Genomic DNA, 24,208 nt, shown 5'->3' on the forward strand with positions numbered 1-24,208 from the left:
AGGAGGAGGAAGCGGAGTGGAAGGCAAATAGCGGCTAGAATGCATTGAAGCTGAGGATCGTTTAAGAACGGCATAGAGATCGGTTTTCCAGAGGGACGACAGAACTAGTCGACTTTCCACTTTGCCGAATCATCGTCTCCATCGGGGCTGACTACGAGTTCCACAGCCCAAAGGAATAGAGTAAACATGATATTTGCCCACCGCCACCAGACTTGTGAAGAGGGATCAAGAACTGAATAAAATGTTAGTCGGTCTCCGAAAAGTCATAGAAACAGAAAACACGTACGAAGAAGGTGCGAGTATACCATGACAAAGATTAGCTGTCTATATGTGAGAAGGATGCGTGTCATAATCGAAGTCTATCGTAATGACCATCAGCTGGAGTAAACAACAGGGACTGTGCTCATACCGGTCGGCCATCATTCACATCTTGGTCCGACTCCCAGTTATCAGCACCGATGGTGGGTAAAATACGTGATGCAACTTGCAATATTGAAAGACGATAGAGTAGTGCGACGAGTACTGGCTTAGGCAGGGTATTGGTGATGAAGTTCACAAGTGTCTGCAAGTGTGGAAGGATATTCGAAAGCAGAGGGGCACTGAGAGTCGTCGGTCAGCAAAAGCGCATGAGACTGAGTTAGAACATACTAGGAGGAAGCAGGGTCCGAGAATGATGTTTGATCAAACCCGCAGAGCCACACGTTATATGCCAGGAAGAGTGCAAGGAGAGAGGCCTCGACAACGTTGGTGCGTCGTAACCGGAAACCAATCAGAACGAGGAACAGGAATGCCGTCAATGCTACACCCAATAGCGTGGATGACAAAGGAGATGCGGCAGCTGCAGGGTATGCCTGTACAAGATTTAGTATGTAGAGTGAGAAAGACACGGAGTAGCACGCACGATGACAACCCACCACGCAGCTGCGACAAATGCCGCAGCTGCTGCGATGAGAATCGCGAACTGGTAACTTTCTGCTTCATCCGCAATGCCTCTGCCTATTTGACCCGCTTTCTGCGCGAACAGTAGACTGGACAGACCTTCCATGGCCACGTAGGAAGGACCGCAAAACGTGAGTAGTTTCCCCCACCAATAGACTGCGGTGGCAAGCCAAGGTTGTGCGGATTGCGAGAAAGCATTGAAAGTAACGAGGAGGAGGAAAGGGTGCATCGGCACCTGCATGACAGAGAGTGCATTGGATCCCCAGAGCAATATGAGAGTTCCATGAATGAGGGAGTGAATCGAAAGGAGAAGTGACAACAAGAGAAAGGCTTGCGTTGAAAGGGTCGCTAGCGTTAACGGCAAAAAGAGTAAGATCTGTAGGGCTGTTGATAACCTAAAAAGCCTATCGTCAGATGCTGTTGTGCTGAATGACACCAAAACGAAGACCTAGCAGTATGCGACACGGCGCTCCAAAGTAGCCATGGGTTCATTATCCTCTCTAATTTTAGGTCTAGGAGCGGATCACTGAAAAATGAGTCTACAGGGAGGGAGGAGGACAAGCGCTAGCAGTCTACAGAGCAAACTCGGTAAGCGAATTCAAGTCACATGCAAAACGCGTCCACGCGTTATATTCCACAGCTACATCATGCTACACATAACAACAATTAATCGTCATTAATCATCTACGGTACAGATCCTAACAGCATGAATGACACAACAAAGATAGCGATAAACAGGATGGCATGTGATGAAGCTATCCCAAAAAATCAGATGGACAACTGAGGGGCGTTATCGCGGGGCTGAACTGGAGCCAAGGCTTTACGTGGGCTGAGGAGGCCCTTGGCAGCGGCAAAATCAGTGTCCCGGTTTAATGCCGCGGGGTCAGAAGGAGAGACATAGAATTTGTCAACGATCGGTATCTGCAGGAGGTTCATCTTGGGTGTTATGACAACCATGTTGTTCGTGCGTATCTCCATCCAGTCCGCTTTTTCAAAAGTAAGAGGCTCACTGGCAATCTGCGATTAGAGCGGTCAGAAATGAGAATGGATGATCAAATCAAAAGGGATTTTACCATGATGATATTCTCTCTTTTATCAGCTTTCGCCATCCTGTAATGACCACCCTGGGCGTACTCGCTGAATGTCGTCCCAGACGAGAACCACTGTTATTTAATGCGATCAGAATGCCCTTGCCATACGATACAGTGAGTGGATCCTACCAAAGACGCAGCTTCGTCATGCCTAGAGGAAATATAACGTGTTGCAATGACGCTCTCGCCATCCGTAACGCAGAAGTTCATCAAGCTCGGCTAATCTATTCTCAGAAAAACTGCATAGGAAGATCAACCTCAACTCACCTCGGTGATACCGGCTTCCTCAGCATACGCGTTTAAAGTTGAAATAGTATCCAACATTGCCTGTTGCAAGGTACGAGTTGTAAAACTCTTAGCCTTGGGGTCGGGTAGCTGCGCATGCGCGACTACGTTGAAATTCAGATGGTGAAATTGACAAGGAGCACACCTTCGACAGCAGTAGTGCAAAAGCACACTCAGAGTCTGCGAGAGGAGAGTCATGATTCGCTCTGTGTCATGAGTATTATATTCACCTGTGTTCCCTTGTACTACGTTGAAAATATCGTCCGACAGATCGGCCTGCAGTCGTCGCTTAATCAGGTGAAAGTCTGCAATACCACCGTTATGCATGAACTGTTTGACGGGGAAATCAACAAGGGCAAGAATGTGGACATACACGTCATGACGCACCATAATTTTGCCATATGCGAAAGGATGGCAATTGTCCAAAGACAGAGAACCAGTAGTGGTCGCACGGACATGTCCGCTAAAAGACATCTTTGGTCAGTACGATTCATTGGAACCACGAGGAGAGTTGCAGCGACTCACAAGACGAGCGGCGACTTGATCTTCTCCGCTAGGCGGATTAAGTTTGCGTTGTTCCATGCCTGATCTCGGTCAGTTGAGAGTGCGACACTGGCGACACGGCACGCGTACTGGTGTAACGGAGGTGAATATACAAGGTTGGCTGCCAAGTTCCTCGTCATGGACGGAATCATACCAGCCTGACCCTTTGTGTCAAAAAGCTACCCAGAAGTGATTTAGACAAGGACTTACCGACGCCAAAGCCGTCACCATTGATTGGCCGACGATGGTCAAGACGCAAACGCGAATCAAAGGCCTGATTTATGATGGAATGGCACGGTCGAGTCAAGAGCTGATAGCGAATTGTGTCAGTGTCTTCTTTGCAATGAACAGCTCTGTCAGTCACTAACATGAGATAGCTGCACAGGTGATGTGCCCTTGTAAATCACGAAGCGGCACATCTGCAAGTGAGGTTGGTCCAGGCAAAAGGGTTTAAAAAAACTAGTATCAATTGTGAGGATAACAACTGTTTAACAAGGGATGCCAAAAGAGAAGCGAAAGAAATTTGGACTAAATGGACACGTAGCAAGACTGGAGTCATATCGCACCAGTCGCAAATGCAGCGGGTAGTTCATAAGTAGTACGATGGTTCGAAATTTGCTTCAGATTACGTCTTATTGGGCATGTGACCGGCTGTCGGGAAATATCGACAACAGTAAATCAATCAATCCCAGCAGATGGTGAGATCTACATTATTCTGCTGGCTTGCAATTCAAGACGGCGGCCCATGGGCATCGTGGCACAAATGACTATTCCTCGATTTTTGAGCCTACAGAAAGTTTATCTAATCTTACAGGGTACACATCACCGGGCACCAATGTCCAAAACTAAACATATGCCATCAAGGTTCAAAGAAATTCTTTTGGTTTCCGTGAAGGGTCACCCCCCGCTTCATCATAGACGAGACCGGCGACGCGGAACGCAAGTTCTAAGCGAGACAAAGACCATGAGTGTGTGCTCAACAAGCAGGAGGAAGCAATATCACCATCAGCTTCGGGGCGTGATACTGCTTCAGCATACACCCTGACCACATCTTCTGTACCACTTGGTCTCACGAACGAGCGACCTCCTTCGTACCTTCGCACGAGCTCGTTGATCTTGGCCTGCAGTCCGAGGGGGCTGACTAGGCGTCTCTCCGCATCCTCCGTCTCGAATGCATTCCGATCACCTACGACGACTTTCACCAGACGGTTCGGGAGGTCGGAGTAGAGGGAGTCCCACTCAACTCCGCTGTAAGACTTGTGTGCTAGAACTGCTTCTACCAGGAACGCGTCTGAGAGAGCATCACCAACAGTTTGGTTAATGACATCGATGACATTCTTCAGGTGTGTGATCGCTGTGGACTGAGCTAGAGTGGAAGAAATATGGCTGGAAATCAATTCCTGCGCGGCAGGTGAGAACAAAACTGTGCCGTGCCCATTGGCTTCGAAATAGACCCCAACGTCGTAGTGTTCTGCAGCGTGGTGCAAGTGTTTCACACCTGTGGGGACACACTTGACAGGTAGTCTCTGAGATTGCAGAATGAGATTTCCATCTATGCAATATCCTTCGTCCTACTTACCCCGGAAAGGTACTTGGTCGAGCTTCCGTTCGCGTATGCCGTCTGGATGACGCCGACTTTGATATGTTCGTCCAAACCTGCGGCCTTCACCAACTCAACGATAAAACTCGCCACAAGTGCGGTAATCTTGTCTCCGTCGAGCATATGGAACTGACCGCGTTCATCTGCGTAATAAAAGATTATGCGATCAGCATCTCCGTCTAAACTGCAAGCGCGCTGTCCTGGCTGCAGGGTGATGGAAGGAGGTAGCTTCTGGTTGACTTTGACGAAGTCTGCGCCACAAGAGTTGTTCAGTGCGCCAGGGGTATCAATGGCGGCGTTCACGAGATTGATGCTGAAGGTATCCCCAAGATACGCCTTAAATCTCTCGGCCATCAAAGCACCGACACCATTGGCGCAGTCGATGAGCAACGGTGGCGGGGTCGCTTTTCCAGCCTGCGCTTGAAATGGGTGACATGTATGCTGATATATGCGTCACTCACAAGCAGTTTTTTGAAGGCATCACTTATTTTCGTAAGATACCCTTCCTCAGTATCCTCGCCGTACGAATCTTTGGTGCCTTTGGTGTTGATTGTCCTCACCAAGTAGTGAAGCACTGGCGTTGTGGTAATGCCGGCGTCCCTATACTCCGCCTTCATAGCTTCCAGCCCATCTTTAAGGGCGGCAACAAGTTGCGGGCCTGTCGGGCGCGTATCTCTGGCGTACACCACACGAGCGGGTATTGAGAGGTCTATTTTGGTCGTCTTCACCAGTTCGTCGACCGCAGCAACGAAAGCAACACTGCTAGGCGCATTGGCAAGAGCAGTGGCATGTGCTTCCCATGAAGACTCAAGCATCTCTCCGCGTGGGTCAACGAGCTTAACCCCGTTGTCCTACAAAGGGGTGCACCATTGGACCTAGGCGATCAGTGCACGTATAGAAATACATACAGGCTCTGGATTGTGCGAGGCAGTCACCATGACACCGATAGTCTTGCCATCCAGTTTCTTGCTCCGAAGGGCTGCGAGGACGCCCACCCTGAATAGCACTGAATCGAGTGTCTTCCCCCTAGTTGCTACTATCAGATTGATAACTTAATGTAGACAATCAGACGCATACGCACAGCGTTCTGAAACCTGCAGTCCCGTACTGAAACTTGACATCTGAAGGCTTGGGGTGGCGATCAGATCGTTCTTTAATTTCTTCGATAGGGAGAATGGTCATGATGGTCACGGAAAAACAGTATACTTGGTAAAAAGAACACCGCCATATCTACCAATCTGCTTTATCTGAATCATAAATGCGGTGGGTATCCACGTGATCCTGTTAAGTTTCATTGCAACGTATGCTTGCAAAGTTGCACATCCAACTTTCTCTTTCTCGTCCATGCTTGCTAAATGGTGACTTCCCTCTTTCTCTGGCTTCTGCATCTTCTGCATGCTTCGCTAGTGTTTCTGACAACAAGACTTCAAAAACGTCGATACTCGCCCCCTCAACCCGTCACTGCATACCGCAGTAAGCTACCAAAACACTTGGCAATCGTTCTGGTCTCCGGTGATACAGCGTATCCTAAGCACACAGAGGAACTCTATTTGGAGTGCTTAACTAGGGTTATCAAATGGTGCAGAGCGTTAGGTATCGAGCAGCTTACTGCATATGATACCGATGGTAAACTTTTTGTTGGGATGTTGTTATTCATGCTGAACGATCCTTAGGTGTACTGTTGAGGTGCTCTGACGTTATTCAGGAACGCCTAGCACGCCACGATGATTTGCCCACCGACGAGAGTGAATCTGAACTCGAATATCCATTGACCCCTCCACTTTCTGAGCCATCGGAGTCAAGAAGCCACTCGCCCGACTTGCCCGTAGAACTAAACGTTACAACGGTGCGCTCCTTCCAGACGCATTGTAAGCAGAGAGAGGTTGCAGTTCGCCGACGAGCGCACCGTAGGTGGAGCCCCCCCACAGTCAAAAGGACTCATTAACGTATCATTGACAGACAAGCAATCTCTTTATAATCCTCTGACACTCCATATAATTTCACGTAGTGCCTCAAAAGCTGCCATCGCGTCTGCTGCACGTTCCCTTTTAGATGAAGAATTTCGCAGGCGCCAGAACAGTCATGACCTGAACCACGCCAAAGCATACCAACTTCCCATATCTGAGTTCAACTCGATATTAGAAGGAAGGTTCGCTCTGTTTACGATATCACCCATCTGACTTCTGTATTAGGAGGACTGCCATCACCGGATTTCATGATCGTGCATCATATCTACCCCCAAGACCCCCAGCCTCCTGTCGAACTACATGGGTTTCCTCCGTGGCAGATCACGCTGACAGAAATACAGTAAGTCATGGACCGCCTTATCGTTGTGTTGGAGTGACACCATTATACAGCCGGACTATGATTCATGACGTCGTCGGTCCCCTGAAATATTCGCACGCATCTTCAATAATCACCGAGGAAGCGTTCTGTCACGCCCTAGACGAGTATGCTGGCGCTCAATTTCGATTAGGGAAGTAATTTTAATATCTTGTAGCTCGTCAATGGTTGTACATTTCATCCTGTGATCCCTGGCCGATGTATCGCACACTCGGACGCACGTTACCTGACCCGGTACAACAGCATGTGCTATGTACTTATCAAATCTTGAGCCTCCTAGCAACGGGAGAAGCATGTTAACTGTCCCAAGCTATGAGACCCACTGTACAGCATATAATTAGAAGTCGAGCATACCAGTCCATCAAACAGCGACAGGACGCAGGATCGGTGACGTTTGAAATGATGTCAGTGATTGTGGCCACTCAAGTAAGCTGTGTCACGCCAATTGTCAAGATCGACCGTTGCCTTGAAAGGCTTAGGGAGAGTTTGCATGGGTACCGGGCCGAAGTTGTGTTGGTTTGCCTGCTGTGCGACTCGCCTCTATTAATGTTCGAGCCTTCACGCTTATCGCGGCATTTGATTCATTTGAATAGATCGATCTCCTCTTATAGGGAGTCGGCACTAATATTTCCCCGTAGCAAGCACGTTGAACTTGCAAAACTAACCCATCTGCATCAGATCGTTGAAATGTTGACCGCCGAACAATTTCGGTGACCGGTGTCATCGATTGCAATTTGATGCGGCGTCGCGGCGACTACTGGTAATGCTGTGTTTTCCAGTGAAATACATCATGGCTATAATATTATTGACCGCGAGAATGAATCCAACATAAATACATTCACCTTACTACATATATTGTGTCTCCAACTTAACTGAATTTTCACCCAGGTCATGGTCCCCGCCAGAGTCGAACCCGACCTTGCACGATTGTCAAGGTCCTCAACCGAACCCTTCCAAGCTGGCACTAAATTTAAGAAAAGAATCATCGTGTGTTGCGATGGGTAAGCCAATCATTAACGTTTAACCCCGGAAGCGACCGTATCTGACTTCGATTTCTTTCATCAGAACTTGGCAAGACGGAGTGATCGTCAAGGAGTGTTGGAAACACACCAACATCCTGGTACGTCAATTTAACACACCGGGAAAATTAAATTCATACATGTTCGCTTTTCAGAAATTATCGCGGGGATTGGAACATGTGGATGAACGATCGTAAGCTCATCCGTGGTCTGTTCCTGGGTCACTCGCTCATACGTCGACAGGGGAGTTCCGATCCCCCAGATCGTCTACTATCAGTGTGGCGTCGGAACGGCGCAAAATCTCTACTCTCAATATGTCGATGGTTCGTGCGGTGTCTTCGTTCATAGTATGGGGCTAATAATATTGCTTTGGATCAGGTGCAACAGGAGAATCCCTCGGTGAGATTAGCTTTCATTCGCTCATTTGGGCGAGGATTCATGGCTGTATGCAGTTGAAAAGGTCCAAGAGGCTTATGCTTTCATTTCCCAGTGAGTCCCGCCAAATACATACCTGGCTGTGGCTTAGGCGTCTCCTTGCAGAAACTTCCACCCCGGTGATGAAGTAAGAAATCCATCTGTTTCGTTCAATGTCTCAAGTCCAGACTAACGTCGCCATATAAGATATTCCTCTTTGGTTTCTCCAGGGTATGGAACATTATACTAGTATGAAATGCGTGATTATTGATTGTTTCGTCAGGGCGCATATACCGCACGGATGGTAGCAATGTTCATCGTAAGTGGACCGTTTGTTGACGACGCTCGTCTCAGAAATGAGCCTCTTTTCAGGGTGCCATCGGCGTCCTAGACCGCACCGACATGGACCACTTCGCCGACATATTTGTGTCGTACCAAAAACTTGGCAAAGAGACTGATCCAACGAGTTTGTCACCTTCACTACCGTTATGCTCACAATCCTGATTGCGCTTCAGAGATAGAACAGCTTGAGGCATCGCTGAGCAAGTGGACCTCCCGCGATTCTCGTGGCAAGAGACGAGCCGACACTGACAACGACTCTTTCTCAGTAAAGTAAGAGTTTTACCGCCTCATCTACGTCGGCGAGGATGGTTAAGATGTCTTCAGATGTGTCGGTGTCTTTGATACTGTCGGTTCGGTTGGCCTACCTGAAGAATTGACGCACAAGTCACCTTCCACCAAATCTATTTTCGGCTTCCCCAACAATGAACTTGGGGAACACATAGAGCGCGCCTATCACGCTCTTGCCATAAACGAAACCAGACTAGACTTTGTAAGTTGAGCACTAGTTCTCCGAATCTCTTTCATCTAGTTATTCTAGAACTGCTGCAAATTCGAGCAAACGGAAGGCGGACGACGGAAAGGGCAGATTTTGAAACAGGTAATTTGACTTGATTTATTGTATATTTTTACTCATGAGGTGCTTAACAGTGCTGGTTTTCTGGTGAGTTTGGACAACAACTCTTGTATACATCTTATTGATGGAAATGTACATCAAAGGTGAACATTCAGATGTAAGTTATGGCCATTTATTATACCAACTATCTATTGATTGCGCGGAACCAATAGATCGGAGGCGGCTGGAAAGATCATGATTTGTCTGACCTAACTCTTGCATGGATGGTGGTGGGTGCCTGAATCTATGATGCGATCGCTTTTGAATGCATTACTCCCTATGCAGGCCAATATTGGTGACATGTTGTCCATTGATTTCGCATACATCGTTTCGCTGCCGGATCCAGTGGCGCCTTGGGGAGAGCAACATCCACATGAGTGAGTTGCAAGCGTATCATAGAGTTCATTTGGGACCCCATTCATGTATTATTGCAGTCCGCGCACCGGTATATTCTCAATATCGCAGGCAAATGTCAGAAAACTTCCGACAGCCACAGACAACATCACGCACGAAACAATCCACCCCTCTGTTCTCCGACAGAAAAACCCAATCTCATTCAATCATGCGCTTCTTTGCAAGTTGTTGCCTGTTGAGGAAGAGCTGCAGAAGACTTGGCCGTATATCGAAGGGAAGCACGACAAACATCAGTCCAACTTGGATGGAGCCGTGCAAGCGCATTCAGTAACTTCTGTCTACTCCAGTTTGTTCTGCAGCTCGCCCAATTCTGTGGGGACGCACTCGGGTTGTGACATCCTCGAGACGCAAGTTACAGCATCCCAGAGTGCCGATGGTCACACACAAACGACTCGGTTTTCAAGCTTCCGACACATGTTGGCGTGGTAATGAAGAGTTTGTGTAACTTCTAGCATCTCTTTCTTCGTGGTTGGACATTACATTATTGTGTATATCATATGTATATCTTCTGTATGGATTACTCCTATTGACTTTCGGCCTTTGACGCCTGCTGCACAGGTTGCATGTCGTAATTAAATGAGGTCGGAGCTTTGTAATGGAAATGTCAGGACTCAGCGCGTCGGCTCTCAGCTGTGCCCAGGGGGAATTTCCCCAACGTTAACCAAGCAGCAACCAATTACTCATGGTTTTTTCAATGGCAGGCCCAAAATTGCACGACGTTTCGGACTTGGACCATTCTTATCCTTTGGACATTCTCCCGTCGAACCATGTCCCCTCCATTGGACCGCAATGTCAATTTGATATATTTTTGGAGGACGACATCTATCGCGGCGATGTCCCCCATGCACCCGCACCTACCATTGCGGAGTCGGTGGCACCTGCATCCTCTACTTCGTCATCCGGAACCTTCATCACGGGTCGCTTGGGAGCTCTTGCTGCCGTGGTAGAACATGCAATTACCCGTTGGGCTCGGAGACGAAGTTCTTCAGCTTCAATTTCGTCACCATCCTCTAGCTCTACATCTTTTCGCTCTTCTATTTATGCGCCTTCTCGTCCTCGCCAAACTCGTCGGCGTCAGAGACGAACAAGCTCCGCTAACATGCGTTCCACACATTCCGAACGTGAAGTAGCCGCTCGTCTCAGGGTCAGGCAGAAGATTAGACGCGTCGATAGAGGGTTTACCCTATACCTACCCCCGAGTTTGAGTCCCGAGATCGCCGTGACTCGCCTGTCGGAGTCTTTGAATCGACCGCAGCAGCCGGTCTCTCGAACAACCTCCCTACCTGTTGCTCTCAACTGGTTGGAGGCTGCACTGAAGAATGCATCAAGGGGAAAGAAGAGCAAAGGGAAACAACGTCAACTCAGCCTCGGCACACCTCCGCCCTCTTTGCATCATCACTATATGTCTGACAGCGTGCCCAGTCGATCTGCGTCTTTCGGGGACCTTTCCACCACCTTACAGTCTTCCGTTCAAGGGAAGCGGAAAGAGTATTTCCCAAGAAATCGGACGCCCCATGATCCGACTCCCGGAGGCTCGCACGAGTTTAATCGGGCCCCCAAAGCTTGGTGGCTTGACGTCGCCAGTCCAACTTGGGATGACTTACAAACAATTGGCAAGGTAGATGCGTTCGAGTCGCAAGCTTGCCACGCTGATTTGATGAATAGCTCCTGCATATCCATCCTCTCACACTTGAGGATATTCTCCAGCAAGATCCGCGCGAAAAGATGGAGCTCTTTCCAAAACTTGGTTATTATTTTATTTCATTCCGAGCTATACAGAATGCAGCCGTCACGCAGTCGGTTTATCAGGGTGTTTCGAGTGATGGCGATATTTATCGGGCTGATGATGGTTCTTTAAGAGAGGCTAATATATACTTGGTGGTATTCAAGGAAGGTATTTGCACGGTAGGTTCGCATTTTACATCGGGTTTATGAAGACGATGCTTATGGTCGTTCAGTTTTATTTCACCGATGTATCAGGTGGGCTTGCATATTAGTTGAGAGACTCAATGTTGATCTTGCCCAGAACACATGGAGAAAGTCAGAAATAGAGTCCAACTTCTTCAGGACAGCTTCAATATGTCATCAGGTAACTATTACGTGAATTACATGTTATTTATGCTGATGTACTTCAAAGACTGGATTGCTCATGGCATATTGGACTCTGTCGTTGATTCATTCTTTCCGTTCCTGAAGAAGATCGAGCAACAAGTTCTAACCGTAGAAGCTCTCGTATTTTCGAGCGACGACGCCTCCCACACTTCGTCGACAAACACTCTTGTTGATCTCAATCGTATACCCACGGATGACCTATGTGATCTCAAAGTTGAAAAGTTGCCAGATACGCTTTCGAAAGAAATGGGAGAAACTGCTCCCAGGCTGGAATCATAGCTTTCATCTTCCCCGATTCACCATGCCACTATTCTTGCGACATTTGAAGCGCAATCTTCAAGATCTGTGGAAAGGCGTTTGCGACAAACCATGAGGCCAGAACACGAGCGACGACAACAAACACACTACTGCGCATGGCCAGGGCGAGAAGACTTGTTACGTCCTTGACTCGTCTTCTTGCCACGAAGTCGGAGGTGATATCGCAAATCCGCAAGCGCTTTTTGATCGGTGGACGACAGACAGCCTCTCCTCAAGGGAACGAGGACCTTGAAATCGCCATATACATGGGGGATGTTCAAGGTAAAAGATGTTTTGACTGTTTACGATACAACTGAACTGTTTTCGCAGATCATATCTTGACTTTGCAGCAATCCCTTCATCATTACGAGCATATGCTCAGCGAGTCTCACCCAGCATATCTGACTCAACTGCGAATTCGTGTCGCTAAGACCAAAGAATACACTGATAAGGCCATTTTGACGGTGTCTCTGGTTAGTTTTGGGGTTTTGTGCATTCAACTCCCGATCGGTATGTTACCAGCTGTCGGATCCTTTAGCGTCATGTTTACCTGCTGCTTTTCGTAGGATTATTTTCACTAAACATCAAGATTCCGAAGAATAGCATCCACCCTCCGGGCCCATTCAATTACTTCGCCATGGTCATACTTTTGTTGTTGGGAATTGAGGCTGTATTTCTTGCTACCGTACGGCACTGGTGGAATCAAGCGAAACGTACCCGATCAAAGCTTTCATAATTACGACGATACTTAGTGGCTGTTAGTGCCTTCGTGAAACGGTGTGTAACCTGCTCTAAAATACCGATAGTAGCATGTAAGTACTTGGGTATAACCAGGGTGGATGCAGTCAAGATAAACAATGTATGTAAATTGTAATGTGAAAGCGATATATGCCATTCGGGCTTGAGCTTGAAGAACCTTCCAATATCGGACGGAGTATACGACTTCAACAATCTCGTTTGGTGGTACACAATGTAAGAACCTGTTCGGTCTCTTCTAGAACAGCTTTAACTACCGACGATAATTATAGCCATATCAGCGTCTCTCGATAGGCTGCAAACACGAGGAAGATTACTCACCCTTTTCTCGATACTGTCCGTGTTTCTGCTCGAGCTGCTCATATCCCGCACGCAGCTTGTCCTCTTGATCTTGAATCACCTCATCTTCGCGTTGCAGCCTCTCTGCCTCCAACCGTAATCTGGCCAGGGTCTGTGTAACATTTCGACGCAGCGCTCTCACGCCAGCAAGCTCTTCATGATATGTCGCACAAATGGCGTCCCACTCTCGGTCTCACGTATAGACAGGTAAACCTTCAACGCCACTGTAAATGTGAAATAAACCTACCAGCATGTTCGATTTCACCCGCCGCAGCGTGATACTTCGAAATCTGATCAGGCCCAGTCGCGGTCCATCGCCCAGGATACGGTCTTTGCGGAATACGCCATACTCACGCGCAGGTCTGCGTTGTTGCGTTTGAGGCTACTGCGTCTGCGAAGCGTATTCGGGTGGGGAGGGAAGTCACTGGTAGGTTCGTCTTCAGAAGGGGGCGTCCATACTCCCTCATCTTCCGCGCTGTGTCCATAGTCAGGTTCACAGCTCTGTACCTCGGGGGCATCTACGGGACTCTCAACAATGTCCAAGAAAACCGCTGAAGTCGAACCATGGTACGGATGAGGCAATGGGTCAGGCGAAATAACCGATAGTTTGCTGATTGACACCGCAGAGCGATTGCTGTAGTCGGCACTGACTTCTGATGCTTCGGGGATGGCCTGCATGGTGTGCTTGATCTCATGAAGACCGCTTTCGGCAAATCTCCGCTCGTCGTATGACATACTCCTGGAGTGCTTGCTTTGTCGCGTGCGGATATTGCTGCTTTCTCGGACCCTGCTCTCCTGGGTAATGCTACTGTCCTCAGACCTACTCTCATGTGCTTTGAAAGTCGCGTGGACTTGATCATCCCTACTTTCCTCGCGGATGGTACTTTCGTGGACCCTGTTTTCATACAATCGGCTTTCGTGATGCGAAAGGCTTTCATTCAGGACGATGGAGCTTGCGACGGGAGAGGGTTTTTGATCGCTTTGGACAGAACTCGCCTTGGAGGAGCGAGCGCGTCGGGGGGATGCAGGGAGAATTTTTGATGGGGAACGCTCAGAGAGTGCTGAGCGACGGGAGTGAGTGGATTGGATTGATGATCGGCGAGATATGGTGTGGTGATGAGGGACCAGATTTGCACAACGATCGCAGCAGAAGGAGTTGCGTGGACGAATGGACTCGCCCACGGGCATCTTCCTAATAGATTCATCAGACTCGCCATGGAGGCGAATCCACTTCTCCATCTCTTTGAGTCTGAAATCGAGTGGGGCATGAATAGACAAGAAGGGAACCTTTGCAGGAGGCTTGCTGGCGGAGTAAGAATGAGCTAGCCTCTGGCACTTTCTGATCATCCTATCTTTGAGGTGTCGGATTTCGAGGATACGCTCCCAAGATGCATTATGCTTCTTGGCGAGCTTCAGATGTCTCTGCTTTAAGTAGGCGGGAATACAACTGAGCTGTACGGGGAGGTAAAAGCACCTGCGGTACGTCTGATTGAGAACCATCCAGAGATAAAGTTGTTATAGGTACCTTGAGCTCATTGGGGGTGTCCGTGCACTGGAGAAAACGCCAGCCGGTTTTTTTGGTAACCTCGTCTGAAGGCTCCAGTTGACCTCTGACTGGACTGACGTGAAGGTAGTCCAGTGGAGGTAGTGTAGCAGTGCTTGCAGTCGAATCTCTACCCATCGGGGAGTCAGGGAAGCGGAAGAAGACTTTATAAAGGCCTTGCTATGGCAGCTGGCCGCTTGCAATATTATTTAAGCGAGATTCTCATTATTGATCGGCTGGTATTGATACACCTGTTTGGTGACAAGCTTTGTACATCACTGTTGGCAAAGCAGGTCCATCCTTACCCAGGACCGCAACTCACTTGACAAATTTAAAAATGAAAGTGCGCTGCGATCTTACTCAGAGTCAACATACATAATTGCAGTATATTCAAAAGCTATGAAACATGCGGATTCGTGCAACTTCATTTCGGAGGTAAACTGCTGTGCGGAACGTTAACGCTTGGTGGCCTTTCATAAATATCCCTGTTCAACGGCGTTTGATCTAGTCCAGGAAGTTTGGGTCGTTGAACTATGTAGAACCCACTAGCAGATCGCATTAAAGGTTTGAAATACTAGTTGAATGTGGCGAAAATTCTGATGATGCGGTGATATCTGGCCACCCTAGCCCGGGTTGCAGATCCCATTGCCTGACTTATATTGTCGTTGTAGCAATAACGGTTGACACGTCGCGGAGACCTCACTACCCTGCATCCAACCCGTCGTGATATTTCAAAACCCCTGAACTCGGTTCCCCAAGCAATATGAGCCCAGTCTCATGCGCAACGGCCGCCTGGCCAAGGCCCTTATGGTGCAGGTGTCTCTAGAATGCAGCAAACTTGAGCCGCTAGTATGGTGCCATGAGAGCATCGCTACACCTTCCCTCGCAGTATCGTATGTTCAGCTGCCAACACTACTTGTCTGGCTGACTGCAAGTGCCGTAGTTTCGTCTTTCCTGCTGTGGTTTATTGCGACTTTTTTTGTGTAGGCCATCCGAGTCGTTTATGCACTATTTTGACTCCAGATCCTTCGGGTTGCGAGGAAAATACCGGGGAGTTCGTGGTTTCCACTTGATAAATAACACATACATGAGACGAATAAATGTGTCCGCTTTTCTGCTTTCTGTCGCAGTTATGAGGAGCGCGTCACTCACGCAAGTGCCCAATTATCAATAGGCTCAAGCTGGAAGTCTCGAGTGTCGTGAGGCATTGCCAGTCGTCTGAGTATATGTCAACAGAACTAGTTCAATATTGTTAGTCCTACCGTGTTGATGAATTCAGATGAATATTGTGAGGGTTTATATCGCACCGACGCACTGCCTGGAACACGTCGTGTCGGTCTCCTTGAGCGCGTTGCTTGGCTTTATTTGCAAAGTCGGCACCCTCGGCTTTCATGCCGAACCAATGGCTGTCGATAATTTCCCCAAGTTGTGCTCTCGGACGTTGGCAAAGAAATGCAGTCTACTACTATTCCTACGACGTTCAACCTTTTTGGAAACAAGGATAATTCCTCAGACAAGAAAGATGCCAGTACAGGTATGTCTTCTTCAATGCGTCCAACATCTTGCTCATAGATGCTCCTTTGTACATAGCCTTACCTGCGGCCGGCCTTTTCGGCGTGAAGCCTGCAACCCCGGCAGCTGCCACGCCTGCAGGTGAGTGATCTATATGTAATGTCGACGACGCGTCTGATGAACGTTGTTGTACAGCATCAACACTATCAGCCAACTTGTTTGGTGCAAAGCCCGCCCCTCCCATAACTACGGCTCCTGCAGGTGAGATCATGTTTTAAAGATCAAACAGGCCTATGTTCAGCAGTCACATAGCGCCTGTGACCAACCTGTTTGGGGCTAAACCTACAACCACCACCACGCCCAGTAAGCCCAAATGTCTTATTGGCACTCGCTGTCTACGATCTCACATCCGTCAGCCGCTCCACTAGGGCAATCAGCCGTTGGGCTGCCTAAGGAATGCGACAAGCCAAAAGACGGTATGAGCAGCCACTGGCAAATTGAATTCACTCATTCATTCCTATTGTTAGCAGCCACCGCTGCCGCCACTTCAGTAGCCGTGCCTCCGCCATCGGCGCTCAGGGGAAAAACTATCGAGGAAATAGTAAACAAGTGGTCATCTGAACTGGAAGTGCATGTCCGAGAGTTCAATAAATTTGCTGGTGAAGTTGCGGTATGGGATAGGGCCTTGATGGAAAATGGTAACAATGTATGTATGTTTCCGCATTACCGAATGGATCGTTTGACAGCATGCTGTACAGCTTGCTACTCTCTTTACTCACGTCCAGGCTGTGGAGCGGGAACAAAATGACATCGATCAAGCTCTCGACCACATTGAGCAACAACAGAAAGATCTCTCCGCGACACTGGATGCGTACGAGCGATCTGCGGAAGAACTTTTTGGAGAAAGCGGCACCTTGCGGGCGCTCGATACAGGACCTGCTGATACCGAGCGGGACAAAAAGTAAGTCCTCATATCGTCAGACGAAGACTGTATGGTGTTCATTTTCGTTCTTCATTAGTTATATGCTTGCCACAGAGCTGCATGCCCACCTGGACGATTTGTCTGGATCGTTGACGCAGATGATTGATTCGGTCAATGCGTTATCTTTACTACCAAATGGGTCTCAGGGGACTGTTGGCAACGATGATCCCATGATGCAGATATCTCAGATCTTGAGCAGCCACTTGGATAGCCTGCAGTGGATTGATGGGGCTGTGCGCGAAGTCGAGGGCAAGGTAAATGAGGTGGAGAGGCGAGTGCGAGAAGCGGGTGGAGTAACCACGGTGCTGGGAAACGGCGCAACAAAGACTAGGGGCTTTGGCTTGAACCGGTGAACTTTACCCCAATGCTACTACTTACTCTCCGCGGAGATCCTATGTGGTGTCCGTCATGTTCTTGCAAGGTCTCGACATTATTCCTGGTTCATGCAGCGCAATAAACGTTTTTACGCCTCGTGAACATCGTGAACAAATTATCATTACTCGATTGCTACAGGACCTTCGAACATCAGTAGAGAGCATGGAGTGCTACAGCAATATTAATGTCTACACATGAGTTACCGACGGAACAAGGGACTTGAAACCGACGACGACATAAAACACGTGGGAACACATACCCGGTTGGTACTTTCGCAAAGCGGCGGCAAGGCAACTTCCCAACTCACACCTCCAGCTCGGTATACCGGACTTCTTACATGTCGTCGACGTTGGCAAAATATGAAAATTTCCTCGTGAAGAATGTCTCTACCATCTCCACCCTCGAATCTACCCTGAGGTCGGTAACATGGTTTCTGCCTGGACGGTTCAAAGATGCCGATCTTGCCTCAGAGGGCTGTCAGTATTTAAATTGCTATAATTCTGTATTTTGAATCAAACAGTAACATATGGTCTTAGTGTCTGCAATACTCCATGTGTCCAGCATGTATCATGATACCCTGCTGGCCAGAGTTGTGCAGAGTGATCCTCATTGGAAGCCCATACTTCCCATCCCCTTGCACACGCGCTATACCCGCGCCTGGTCAGACAAGGAAATGTCATACAAATGGGCCGCTCGAGCTCTAGAGCTTATTCGCTTTACCCAGCTCCTCGCTGAAATGGTGCTTCGGAGGAAAGTCTCGGACAAGAACCGGTGGAGAGGCATTGTGTTCCTTGAGACTCTGAAGTAAGCTCTGTGGCTGCATTGTACTGCCCTCCCGCGTCTGAATTCACATATACAGAATGATTTTGCGGTTCACACTGCTCAAGATCACGACAAGACCACTCTTATCTCCTCCAATTCCAGAACGTGATATTGATCCAGCCTCCTTGTCGCCTTCCTCCACACATACTTCTCCAACGCTTGCTCCCACTTCTCCGTCGTCTTCTTTCCCGCCGACTCCGGATCACCTCAAGAACAATCACATCCCCTTGCAGCCAAATGCTTTGATGCTCACACCCCCACCACCTGTTCGTGCTGACACATCAGTGGAGGATTATCTCCTCCCTAAAGCTCTTACAACGTCATCTGTCAAGCCTTCTATGTTACTCATGAAGCCTATGTCATCGCCCTTGGAGTGCATTTCTGAGTTCATTTATATCATACGCCCTTGGGTTTATGGTGAGTGCAAAAGCACAGGCCCGGACCTCACATGCTCACTGTCTTGTAGCAATTATGTTAAGCACCAAGAAATACAAGGACAAGGCTCTCGTGATCGCTTTTGCCATGGAGCTCGCCTCTCGTAATTTGAGGCGGACGCCAGTCACATTCTGCGACCTTGGAACGTGAAGAATATGCCCGCAGAGACAGGGATATTCTCTGGTACATTTTGCGTGGTTCTGTATGGGAGACATATTCGCGGTTTGTGCATTTCATGGCAGTTTTGTTGGAGCCTAACATAACAATCTTCTTTAGGCCCAAGATTGAGGCTCTCGTGGAGAAGACTGCTAATACGCCAATACTCGGGGTTCTCAGTTCCATCGTGAAGGATTGGATACCTCTTGTTGACGAATACTATTATTGTGAGTAATTTCAATAGAGATCCTTGCTCTCTCTGACAGCGATGGGGCTAGATACTGCTCCTTGAACACTATATCATCTTCGTCCTAAATCCATGTACAATGTTGTACCTACGCGCTTAAACATCAATGTAGTCTTGGTGTCCCAGCGCTCTACTTTTCTGGAAACAAGCGAATTCGTACCAGTAACCTTGTATGAGTCACTGTCTCCTATTTACCGTAGCACTCGGAGGTCCGTGCTTCCCGTGCTTCTATCGGCCACTGATCATGCCATCACGCTGGACGAGTAGTGTGATAGCGGACATTCTATTATAGTTTATATCGTTAGCTTGGATCACTTACGTTAGGAATGCAATTGATGCAAGATCATCTAGATATTTAGGGAAACCCAGATAGTTGTACTGTACGATTCTTCCTACCTCAAAGCTTCATGTCTCTGCTCCCAGTTCTCCCAGGTCCTCGCCGCATCGTAACTTCGCATGATAGCGAAGGGAAAGCCGTGGTTTCTGTGGATGAAACAGTTCCTTCATCGGTGTGCTTTCCCTTCAGCTTGCTTCATGGTGCACAAGAATTGAACCATTATCTAAACTTAGGTGTTGATGGAAGGCTTGAATGGCCTTCGAACGGGCACATTCTGGGCTTCTACTGATGGTCTACCAACGAATGATAACAACTGTTCGTGAGTAGTATACATGAACACATCATAGCTCGTGATTCAAGGAGAGATGCAATAGGGAGGACGGTGGAGCCCGCCAAGTGGGCGACCTTGGATTAATTGCAAGTAACACGACCAACTTCAAGTACACTGACATTGGTCCTGGAGTTAGCACTCCGATGGTGCGTAGAACTGTCTGACACATGCGCGAACTTGACGGAGCTAGAAGAGCAGCATCGGACACCCTCCATCGACTATAACATCTTGAGTACGTATATGTTTCGCCGTGCGATGGCATAGCACAAGCAACTGACGATGTCATGAATAGTCCATGGGGAACTCATTTTAATAACAGACGATGGGACAGAAAAACACCTCAAGAATCCAGGAGATGTGGTGATTCAGAAGGGGACCGTTCATGCTTGGAGAAATCCTGGGAAGGAATGGGCCCGATGGGCGACCGTTCTGGTCGATGCAAAACCCGCGGTGGTAAATGGACAAGAGCTTGGATGGTTTACGGAGATGGATAAGTGAATTAGGGAGTCGTGCGCGCTGCATCACTGCTGTCCATCATAGAATGTTGTTTGAACAGATCGCTGAATGTACATCAGTCCCCGTGTCCCTTATTATTCAAGAACACGAAACATCTGCGTATTTCTTGCGTGTTGTGTTGTCTCGTATGTAGTCTCATGCTAGTTGTCCTTTCCCTCACTAGGGAAGTATATCACTGAAGATTAACAAATAGCCCACCATCCACTAGCAGTTGCGCGCCGGTGACATACTTTGCGAGATCGCTGGCAAGGAACACCACAGGCCCTGCTACATCGTCGGGAGCTAGATCAAACTTCAGCCATAGCAGATACCATTGTTTTCAGCTGAACCGTACCGCCAAGTCTCCCGAGCACAGTCCGTTTGATAGTGTATTCCCGCTTCTCTTTATTCGCAAGGTCCTCTTTGTTGATGTCTGTAGCAATAGTGCCAGGAAGTATGGCGTTGCAGCGTATGTTATACTTTCCAAGAGCGATAGCGCAACTTTGCATCATCGACAGAATACCGGCCTTTGTCGGCGTGTAGTGACTACAAAAGGTGGTTGAGACTCGCTCAGCAATGGATCAAGATGCAAACCATTGAAATTCACCGCCCACAAGCGCTGAAATGGAAGCCAGACCGATGATAGACCCGCCTTGAGGAACCTGGCTCTTCATTTGATTTGCGACAGCTGCAGGAAACGCGATGATAGGACTCCAGAGTCACGCACATCGTTGCGAGAGTACTCACCTTGCACCACGTAAAAGGAGCCGTCCAGATTGACTTGTCGGGTACGTTCCCATGTAGCATGGGGCATCGTCAAGAATTCGGCGAATGGACATATGCCCGCATTGCTGACGAGCACATCTGGTCCGACAAAGTCGTTAGTTATGTAAATATCTTTTTGTTTTATCAGTCCTACCGATTCGCCCGAACGCCTCAACACCTGCTTTGACAATCTATTGCGGATGTCGCAAGAACTTGAACGGACGCTTGTAAATACCTGGCAGAGGTGGCGCACCTTTTGTGAAGTCTCCGAATCTGCGATATCGCCGGGCACACCGACGACTCGACAATGACCGTGACTCGTCGCATATATCTCTTCTTTCAGGGACTGGAGCTCCGCTTCGGATTCTTCGTCTCCAAAATAGTGCAGTGTTAAACCGGTAGCACCATGTTTAGCTGATTCAACCGCGCATGCTCGCCCAATACCTCGAGACGAACCAGTTATACACACGATCTTGTCTGCGAGCAAAGTCATAGTCAAGTTAATCCGCGTTCAACTAAGTATGGCTACTATCTCTATATATACAGCGCCTTGTGGTCCGTCCGGAATCTCGGTCCCCGGGCAACTTGCTTGTGGAAGTACGGGTGGACGGTGTCGACCGGTCCGCGAACTGGGTCATCTTACGCTCCTCATGACCTTCGCACAACCTCATCATCCCCCCTTTGATATTTATAATTGAGGAGCGTGATATCATTCGGACAAAGGGTCCACTGGGACTGTTGTTCGGCTTCTGCTTCGCGTTGTAGGGTTTTTAAGGACCCATGATAAAGGGGATGGATGTGTGCTTTCCTCTCCAGACTTGAATTCATCATGGGACAAGCTAAGATGTACGTTTCTGATGATCTCAGAACGCTACGATGATCTTGAAAGTTCTTTATTTTGTAGCTACTATGACTCTGACGCGGACCTAGGTGTCCTCAACAGGAAGAAGATTGTTTTCCTCGGGCAAGTCCTCGAGTCCGCCTATGCTTTCGGACCCCGTTCATTTTGTCTTTTAGCTTTGGAAATCAGGGGTCTGCACAAGCTCAGAACCTACGTGACAGTGGCATCCCTAATGATCAAATCCTGATTGCCAACCGTGTGGATTCATATGCTGAGACTGCGAAAGCCAAAGGTTTTCACGTCGAGCATGACTTCGCAACAGCTGCCGAAGTTGCAGACGGTGAGCACGGATTCATCCTGTTCAACTCCAACTAATTAACTCCTAGTACTATTTATCCTGATACCTGACCAGGTTCAACCCCGCGTGTTTAACGAGCAATTCTCGCCCAAAATGAAGAGTAACGCCACCATCGTTGTTGCTTCGGGTTACAACGTTTTCTTCAACTTGTTAAAGTTTCAGTCAGGGCAGGATGTCGTGATGGTCGCTCCACGGTAAGTCGGTAACTGCCCCATTTCGTCGAGTCACACGATCCCTGGCTGACTTTTTTTACAGGATGATTGGCTCTTCGGTGCGCTCTCTCCATGAAAAGGGCCGCGGTTTCCCTTGTTTTGTTTCCGTCGAGCAAAACGGAACCGGCAAAGGCTTGGATGTAGCTCTTGCACTCTCCCGTGCCATTGGTGCAACCAAACAGGGAGCCATTGCTTCGTCAGTGCGGGAAGAAACTGCGATGGATCTCTTTGCTGAACAGGCTCTCTGGCCCAACATCATTATGATGTTCAGGTTTGAACACCACCTTTAAACGCCACCGTAAATGACACAGTTGCTACTAGGGAAGCTTTCAATGTCCTCAAGGATGCTGGGTGCTCTGACGAGGCTCTTTGCTACGAAATGTGAGTTGTTTTCTGACGAACTTTATTTGTAATGAATCTGGCCCTAGGTGGATGTCGAAAGAACCCGCAGAGATCTTCGAGCGAGCTGCAGATGATGGTTTCGTCGCACAGGTAGGAATGCCTACGGAGCAAATTGAAATATATTGCTGATGCATGGTAATTAGCTCAAGCACCACTCTACAATCTCACAGTATGGTCAACTGGGTGGTTCACTCAAGCTCGGAGGAGAGGCCATGCGGGAACACTTCAAGGACATCCTGGATAATCAGGCACGATTCGCTTTTTCATGCCTGAACCATTCTGACCCGTCCGCTGTACAGATCTTGAACGGCAAGTTCTGCGAGGCTTTCAGCCAGATTGAGGGTGATCTTGACAAGGAGGGTGATACTAATCCCCTCAATGAGCTGTACAGACGATCGGAGGAGATGGAGCTCGTCAAGGCTGAGAAGCGCGTCAAAGCGAGGTTGGCTGGGCTTTTGTAGTCTTTTTTATTGCAATTTAAGTACATGTAATAAATGCCAGCGCTGAACTAGACCTGTGGCTGTGTTAACACGAAGTTTTCGCATGTTTGTTCACTGCAGCAACTCAAACAGCATCCACCACAAGCGAAATCCTCCACCCAGCAAGATGGATGTAGACATATCCCCCAACCGAAAATCGTACATTTTCCACTTATCTTTTTTTTCAACGTACCTACTGATATCTTCATAAGGTCTCGCAACCATTCCACTGATACCCATCGTACAAGACGGTCTCATCGTTCTGGCTCGCAGGAACGAGACCGTGACCGTCGCGAAAAGCGCAGAGAAAGAGACTATGACGACAAGCAACGACGCAGTGGCGACCGGGGAAGCGAACGAGATTATCGTGATCGCTCGCGCGAAAGGTCCCACAGGGACCGCGATCGTGAAAAGGACAAAGAAAGACGTCATCGTGATGACGATAGGCGGGAACGCGGAGACGGTCACCGCCGTGACCGTGATGGGGGCGACCGCGACAGGCGCCGCAAGAGGGAAGAAAACGACGAGTTCCCGGAAGAACGCTTGAAGAAAAAGAGACATGATGACATGGACGATTCTTCGGCTGGACTTCCGCCCAAGGACAGTCCACGAAGGGGTCATGACCGTAGAGATCGCTCACGTGAACGTAGGTATCGTGACCCACGAGACGAGTTCGATGATCCCCCTCGGTACCGGAGGGAAAGGGATCATACGCACGACAAACGTCCCCCCATTGACGACACTCCACTTAACGAGGATGAGCCGGACAGGCACTCGTTAAAGGCAAGTCCCCCGCCAATCAAGTGAGT

At 48.6% G+C, this 24,208-nt stretch overlaps 13 protein-coding genes across 13 annotated transcripts; 8 read left to right on the top strand and 5 right to left on the bottom strand.

Moving 5' to 3' along the window:
• Positions 1-71: 71 nt before the first annotated feature.
• Positions 72-1,533, bottom strand: EDB91DRAFT_774353 (uncharacterized protein). The gene is made up of 6 exons (XM_041328355.1): positions 1,388-1,533; positions 902-1,334; positions 649-851; positions 410-599; positions 287-359; positions 72-232 (listed from the first exon to the last, which is right to left on the bottom strand). The coding sequence occupies exons 1-6, from the start codon at positions 1,429-1,431 to the stop codon at positions 105-107; spliced, it is 1,071 nt and encodes a 356-aa protein (XP_041181529.1). The 5' UTR covers positions 1,432-1,533; the 3' UTR covers positions 72-104.
• EDB91DRAFT_1110506 (N-terminal nucleophile aminohydrolase) lies at positions 1,530-3,509 on the bottom strand. The gene is made up of 11 exons (XM_041317708.1): positions 3,227-3,509; positions 3,069-3,168; positions 2,949-3,016; positions 2,841-2,899; positions 2,703-2,778; positions 2,546-2,645; positions 2,461-2,495; positions 2,298-2,405; positions 2,160-2,249; positions 2,013-2,102; positions 1,530-1,956 (listed from the first exon to the last, which is right to left on the bottom strand). Exons 1-11 carry the CDS (start codon positions 3,275-3,277, stop codon positions 1,708-1,710), a joined length of 1,026 nt encoding a protein of 341 aa, XP_041181530.1. The 5' UTR covers positions 3,278-3,509; the 3' UTR covers positions 1,530-1,707.
• On the bottom strand, positions 3,502-5,685 carry EDB91DRAFT_1110512 (phosphoacetylglucosamine mutase). Its single transcript, XM_041317709.1, has 7 exons — positions 5,540-5,685; positions 5,367-5,484; positions 4,920-5,309; positions 4,438-4,872; positions 3,862-4,384; positions 3,592-3,804; positions 3,502-3,541 (listed from the first exon to the last, which is right to left on the bottom strand). The coding sequence occupies exons 1-6, from the start codon at positions 5,638-5,640 to the stop codon at positions 3,725-3,727; spliced, it is 1,647 nt and encodes a 548-aa protein (XP_041181531.1). The 5' UTR covers positions 5,641-5,685; the 3' UTR covers positions 3,502-3,541; positions 3,592-3,724.
• A 56-nt stretch (positions 5,686-5,741) lies between these two features.
• On the top strand, positions 5,742-7,179 carry EDB91DRAFT_1110515 (uncharacterized protein). The gene is made up of 5 exons (XM_041317710.1): positions 5,742-6,084; positions 6,132-6,365; positions 6,418-6,601; positions 6,649-6,765; positions 6,816-7,179. The coding sequence occupies exons 1-5, from the start codon at positions 5,814-5,816 to the stop codon at positions 6,940-6,942; spliced, it is 933 nt and encodes a 310-aa protein (XP_041181532.1). The 5' UTR covers positions 5,742-5,813; the 3' UTR covers positions 6,943-7,179.
• Positions 7,180-7,692: 513 nt separating this feature from the next.
• On the top strand, positions 7,693-10,032 carry EDB91DRAFT_1046998 (uncharacterized protein; the record flags this gene model as incomplete). Its single annotated transcript, XM_041313294.1, has 17 exons — positions 7,693-7,802; positions 7,867-7,921; positions 7,976-8,013; positions 8,064-8,167; positions 8,273-8,309; positions 8,361-8,382; positions 8,442-8,465; positions 8,518-8,553; positions 8,607-8,700; positions 8,750-8,846; positions 8,901-9,066; positions 9,115-9,174; positions 9,225-9,237; positions 9,294-9,307; positions 9,363-9,419; positions 9,475-9,566; positions 9,624-10,032. 17 exons carry the CDS (start codon positions 7,693-7,695, stop codon positions 10,030-10,032), a joined length of 1,428 nt encoding a protein of 475 aa, XP_041181533.1.
• Positions 10,033-10,370: 338 nt separating this feature from the next.
• On the top strand, positions 10,371-12,748 carry EDB91DRAFT_1235379 (uncharacterized protein; the record flags this gene model as incomplete). The annotated part of the gene is made up of 10 exons (XM_041321307.1): positions 10,371-10,394; positions 10,418-11,221; positions 11,269-11,508; positions 11,562-11,583; positions 11,630-11,692; positions 11,741-11,928; positions 11,960-12,060; positions 12,095-12,294; positions 12,343-12,522; positions 12,579-12,748. The coding sequence occupies 10 exons, from the start codon at positions 10,371-10,373 to the stop codon at positions 12,746-12,748; spliced, it is 1,992 nt and encodes a 663-aa protein (XP_041181534.1).
• Positions 12,749-12,956: 208 nt separating this feature from the next.
• EDB91DRAFT_1235380 (uncharacterized protein) lies at positions 12,957-14,788 on the bottom strand (the record flags this gene model as incomplete). The annotated part of the gene is made up of 8 exons (XM_041321308.1): positions 12,957-13,021; positions 13,090-13,299; positions 13,355-13,397; positions 13,435-14,356; positions 14,384-14,459; positions 14,487-14,527; positions 14,553-14,581; positions 14,633-14,788. 8 exons carry the CDS (start codon positions 14,786-14,788, stop codon positions 12,957-12,959), a joined length of 1,542 nt encoding a protein of 513 aa, XP_041181535.1.
• Positions 14,789-15,048: 260 nt separating this feature from the next.
• EDB91DRAFT_1110542 (uncharacterized protein) lies at positions 15,049-15,962 on the top strand. Its single transcript, XM_041317711.1, has 3 exons — positions 15,049-15,257; positions 15,517-15,538; positions 15,594-15,962. Exons 1-3 carry the CDS (start codon positions 15,253-15,255, stop codon positions 15,822-15,824), a joined length of 258 nt encoding a protein of 85 aa, XP_041181536.1. The 5' UTR covers positions 15,049-15,252; the 3' UTR covers positions 15,825-15,962.
• Positions 15,963-16,031: 69 nt separating this feature from the next.
• EDB91DRAFT_1110543 (Nsp1-like C-terminal region-domain-containing protein) lies at positions 16,032-17,692 on the top strand. The gene is made up of 8 exons (XM_041317712.1): positions 16,032-16,184; positions 16,241-16,303; positions 16,358-16,423; positions 16,475-16,525; positions 16,579-16,638; positions 16,690-16,868; positions 16,921-17,123; positions 17,182-17,692. The coding sequence occupies exons 1-8, from the start codon at positions 16,103-16,105 to the stop codon at positions 17,495-17,497; spliced, it is 1,020 nt and encodes a 339-aa protein (XP_041181537.1). The 5' UTR covers positions 16,032-16,102; the 3' UTR covers positions 17,498-17,692.
• Positions 17,693-17,856: 164 nt separating this feature from the next.
• On the top strand, positions 17,857-19,167 carry EDB91DRAFT_1235381 (peroxisomal membrane protein PEX16; the record flags this gene model as incomplete). Its single annotated transcript, XM_041321309.1, is given in 6 exon segments — positions 17,857-17,995; positions 18,056-18,323; positions 18,379-18,758; positions 18,808-18,922; positions 18,942-18,998; positions 19,053-19,167. The coding sequence occupies 6 exon segments, from the start codon at positions 17,857-17,859 to the stop codon at positions 19,165-19,167; spliced, it is 1,074 nt and encodes a 357-aa protein (XP_041181538.1).
• Positions 19,168-19,586: 419 nt separating this feature from the next.
• EDB91DRAFT_1046906 (uncharacterized protein) lies at positions 19,587-20,111 on the top strand (the record flags this gene model as incomplete). Its single annotated transcript, XM_041313289.1, has 4 exons — positions 19,587-19,688; positions 19,750-19,835; positions 19,891-19,993; positions 20,046-20,111. 4 exons carry the CDS (start codon positions 19,587-19,589, stop codon positions 20,109-20,111), a joined length of 357 nt encoding a protein of 118 aa, XP_041181539.1.
• A 424-nt stretch (positions 20,112-20,535) lies between these two features.
• EDB91DRAFT_1244553 (NAD(P)-binding protein) lies at positions 20,536-21,600 on the bottom strand (the record flags this gene model as incomplete). Its single annotated transcript, XM_041322417.1, has 6 exons — positions 20,536-20,645; positions 20,698-20,888; positions 20,937-21,030; positions 21,090-21,206; positions 21,262-21,298; positions 21,361-21,600. 6 exons carry the CDS (start codon positions 21,598-21,600, stop codon positions 20,536-20,538), a joined length of 789 nt encoding a protein of 262 aa, XP_041181540.1.
• Positions 21,601-21,936: 336 nt separating this feature from the next.
• Positions 21,937-23,381, top strand: EDB91DRAFT_1235383 (IlvN-domain-containing protein; the record flags this gene model as incomplete). Its single annotated transcript, XM_041321310.1, has 9 exons — positions 21,937-21,953; positions 22,012-22,071; positions 22,125-22,288; positions 22,335-22,500; positions 22,562-22,789; positions 22,840-22,899; positions 22,947-23,010; positions 23,064-23,168; positions 23,220-23,381. 9 exons carry the CDS (start codon positions 21,937-21,939, stop codon positions 23,379-23,381), a joined length of 1,026 nt encoding a protein of 341 aa, XP_041181541.1.
• Between the last annotated feature and the right edge of the window lie 827 nt (positions 23,382-24,208).

This window comes from Suillus paluster, assembly GCF_016628075.1.
Source record: "Suillus paluster strain FC165 chromosome Unknown EDB91scaffold_7, whole genome shotgun sequence".
NCBI classification, from domain to species: Eukaryota; Fungi; Basidiomycota; class Agaricomycetes; order Boletales; family Suillaceae; genus Suillus; species Suillus paluster.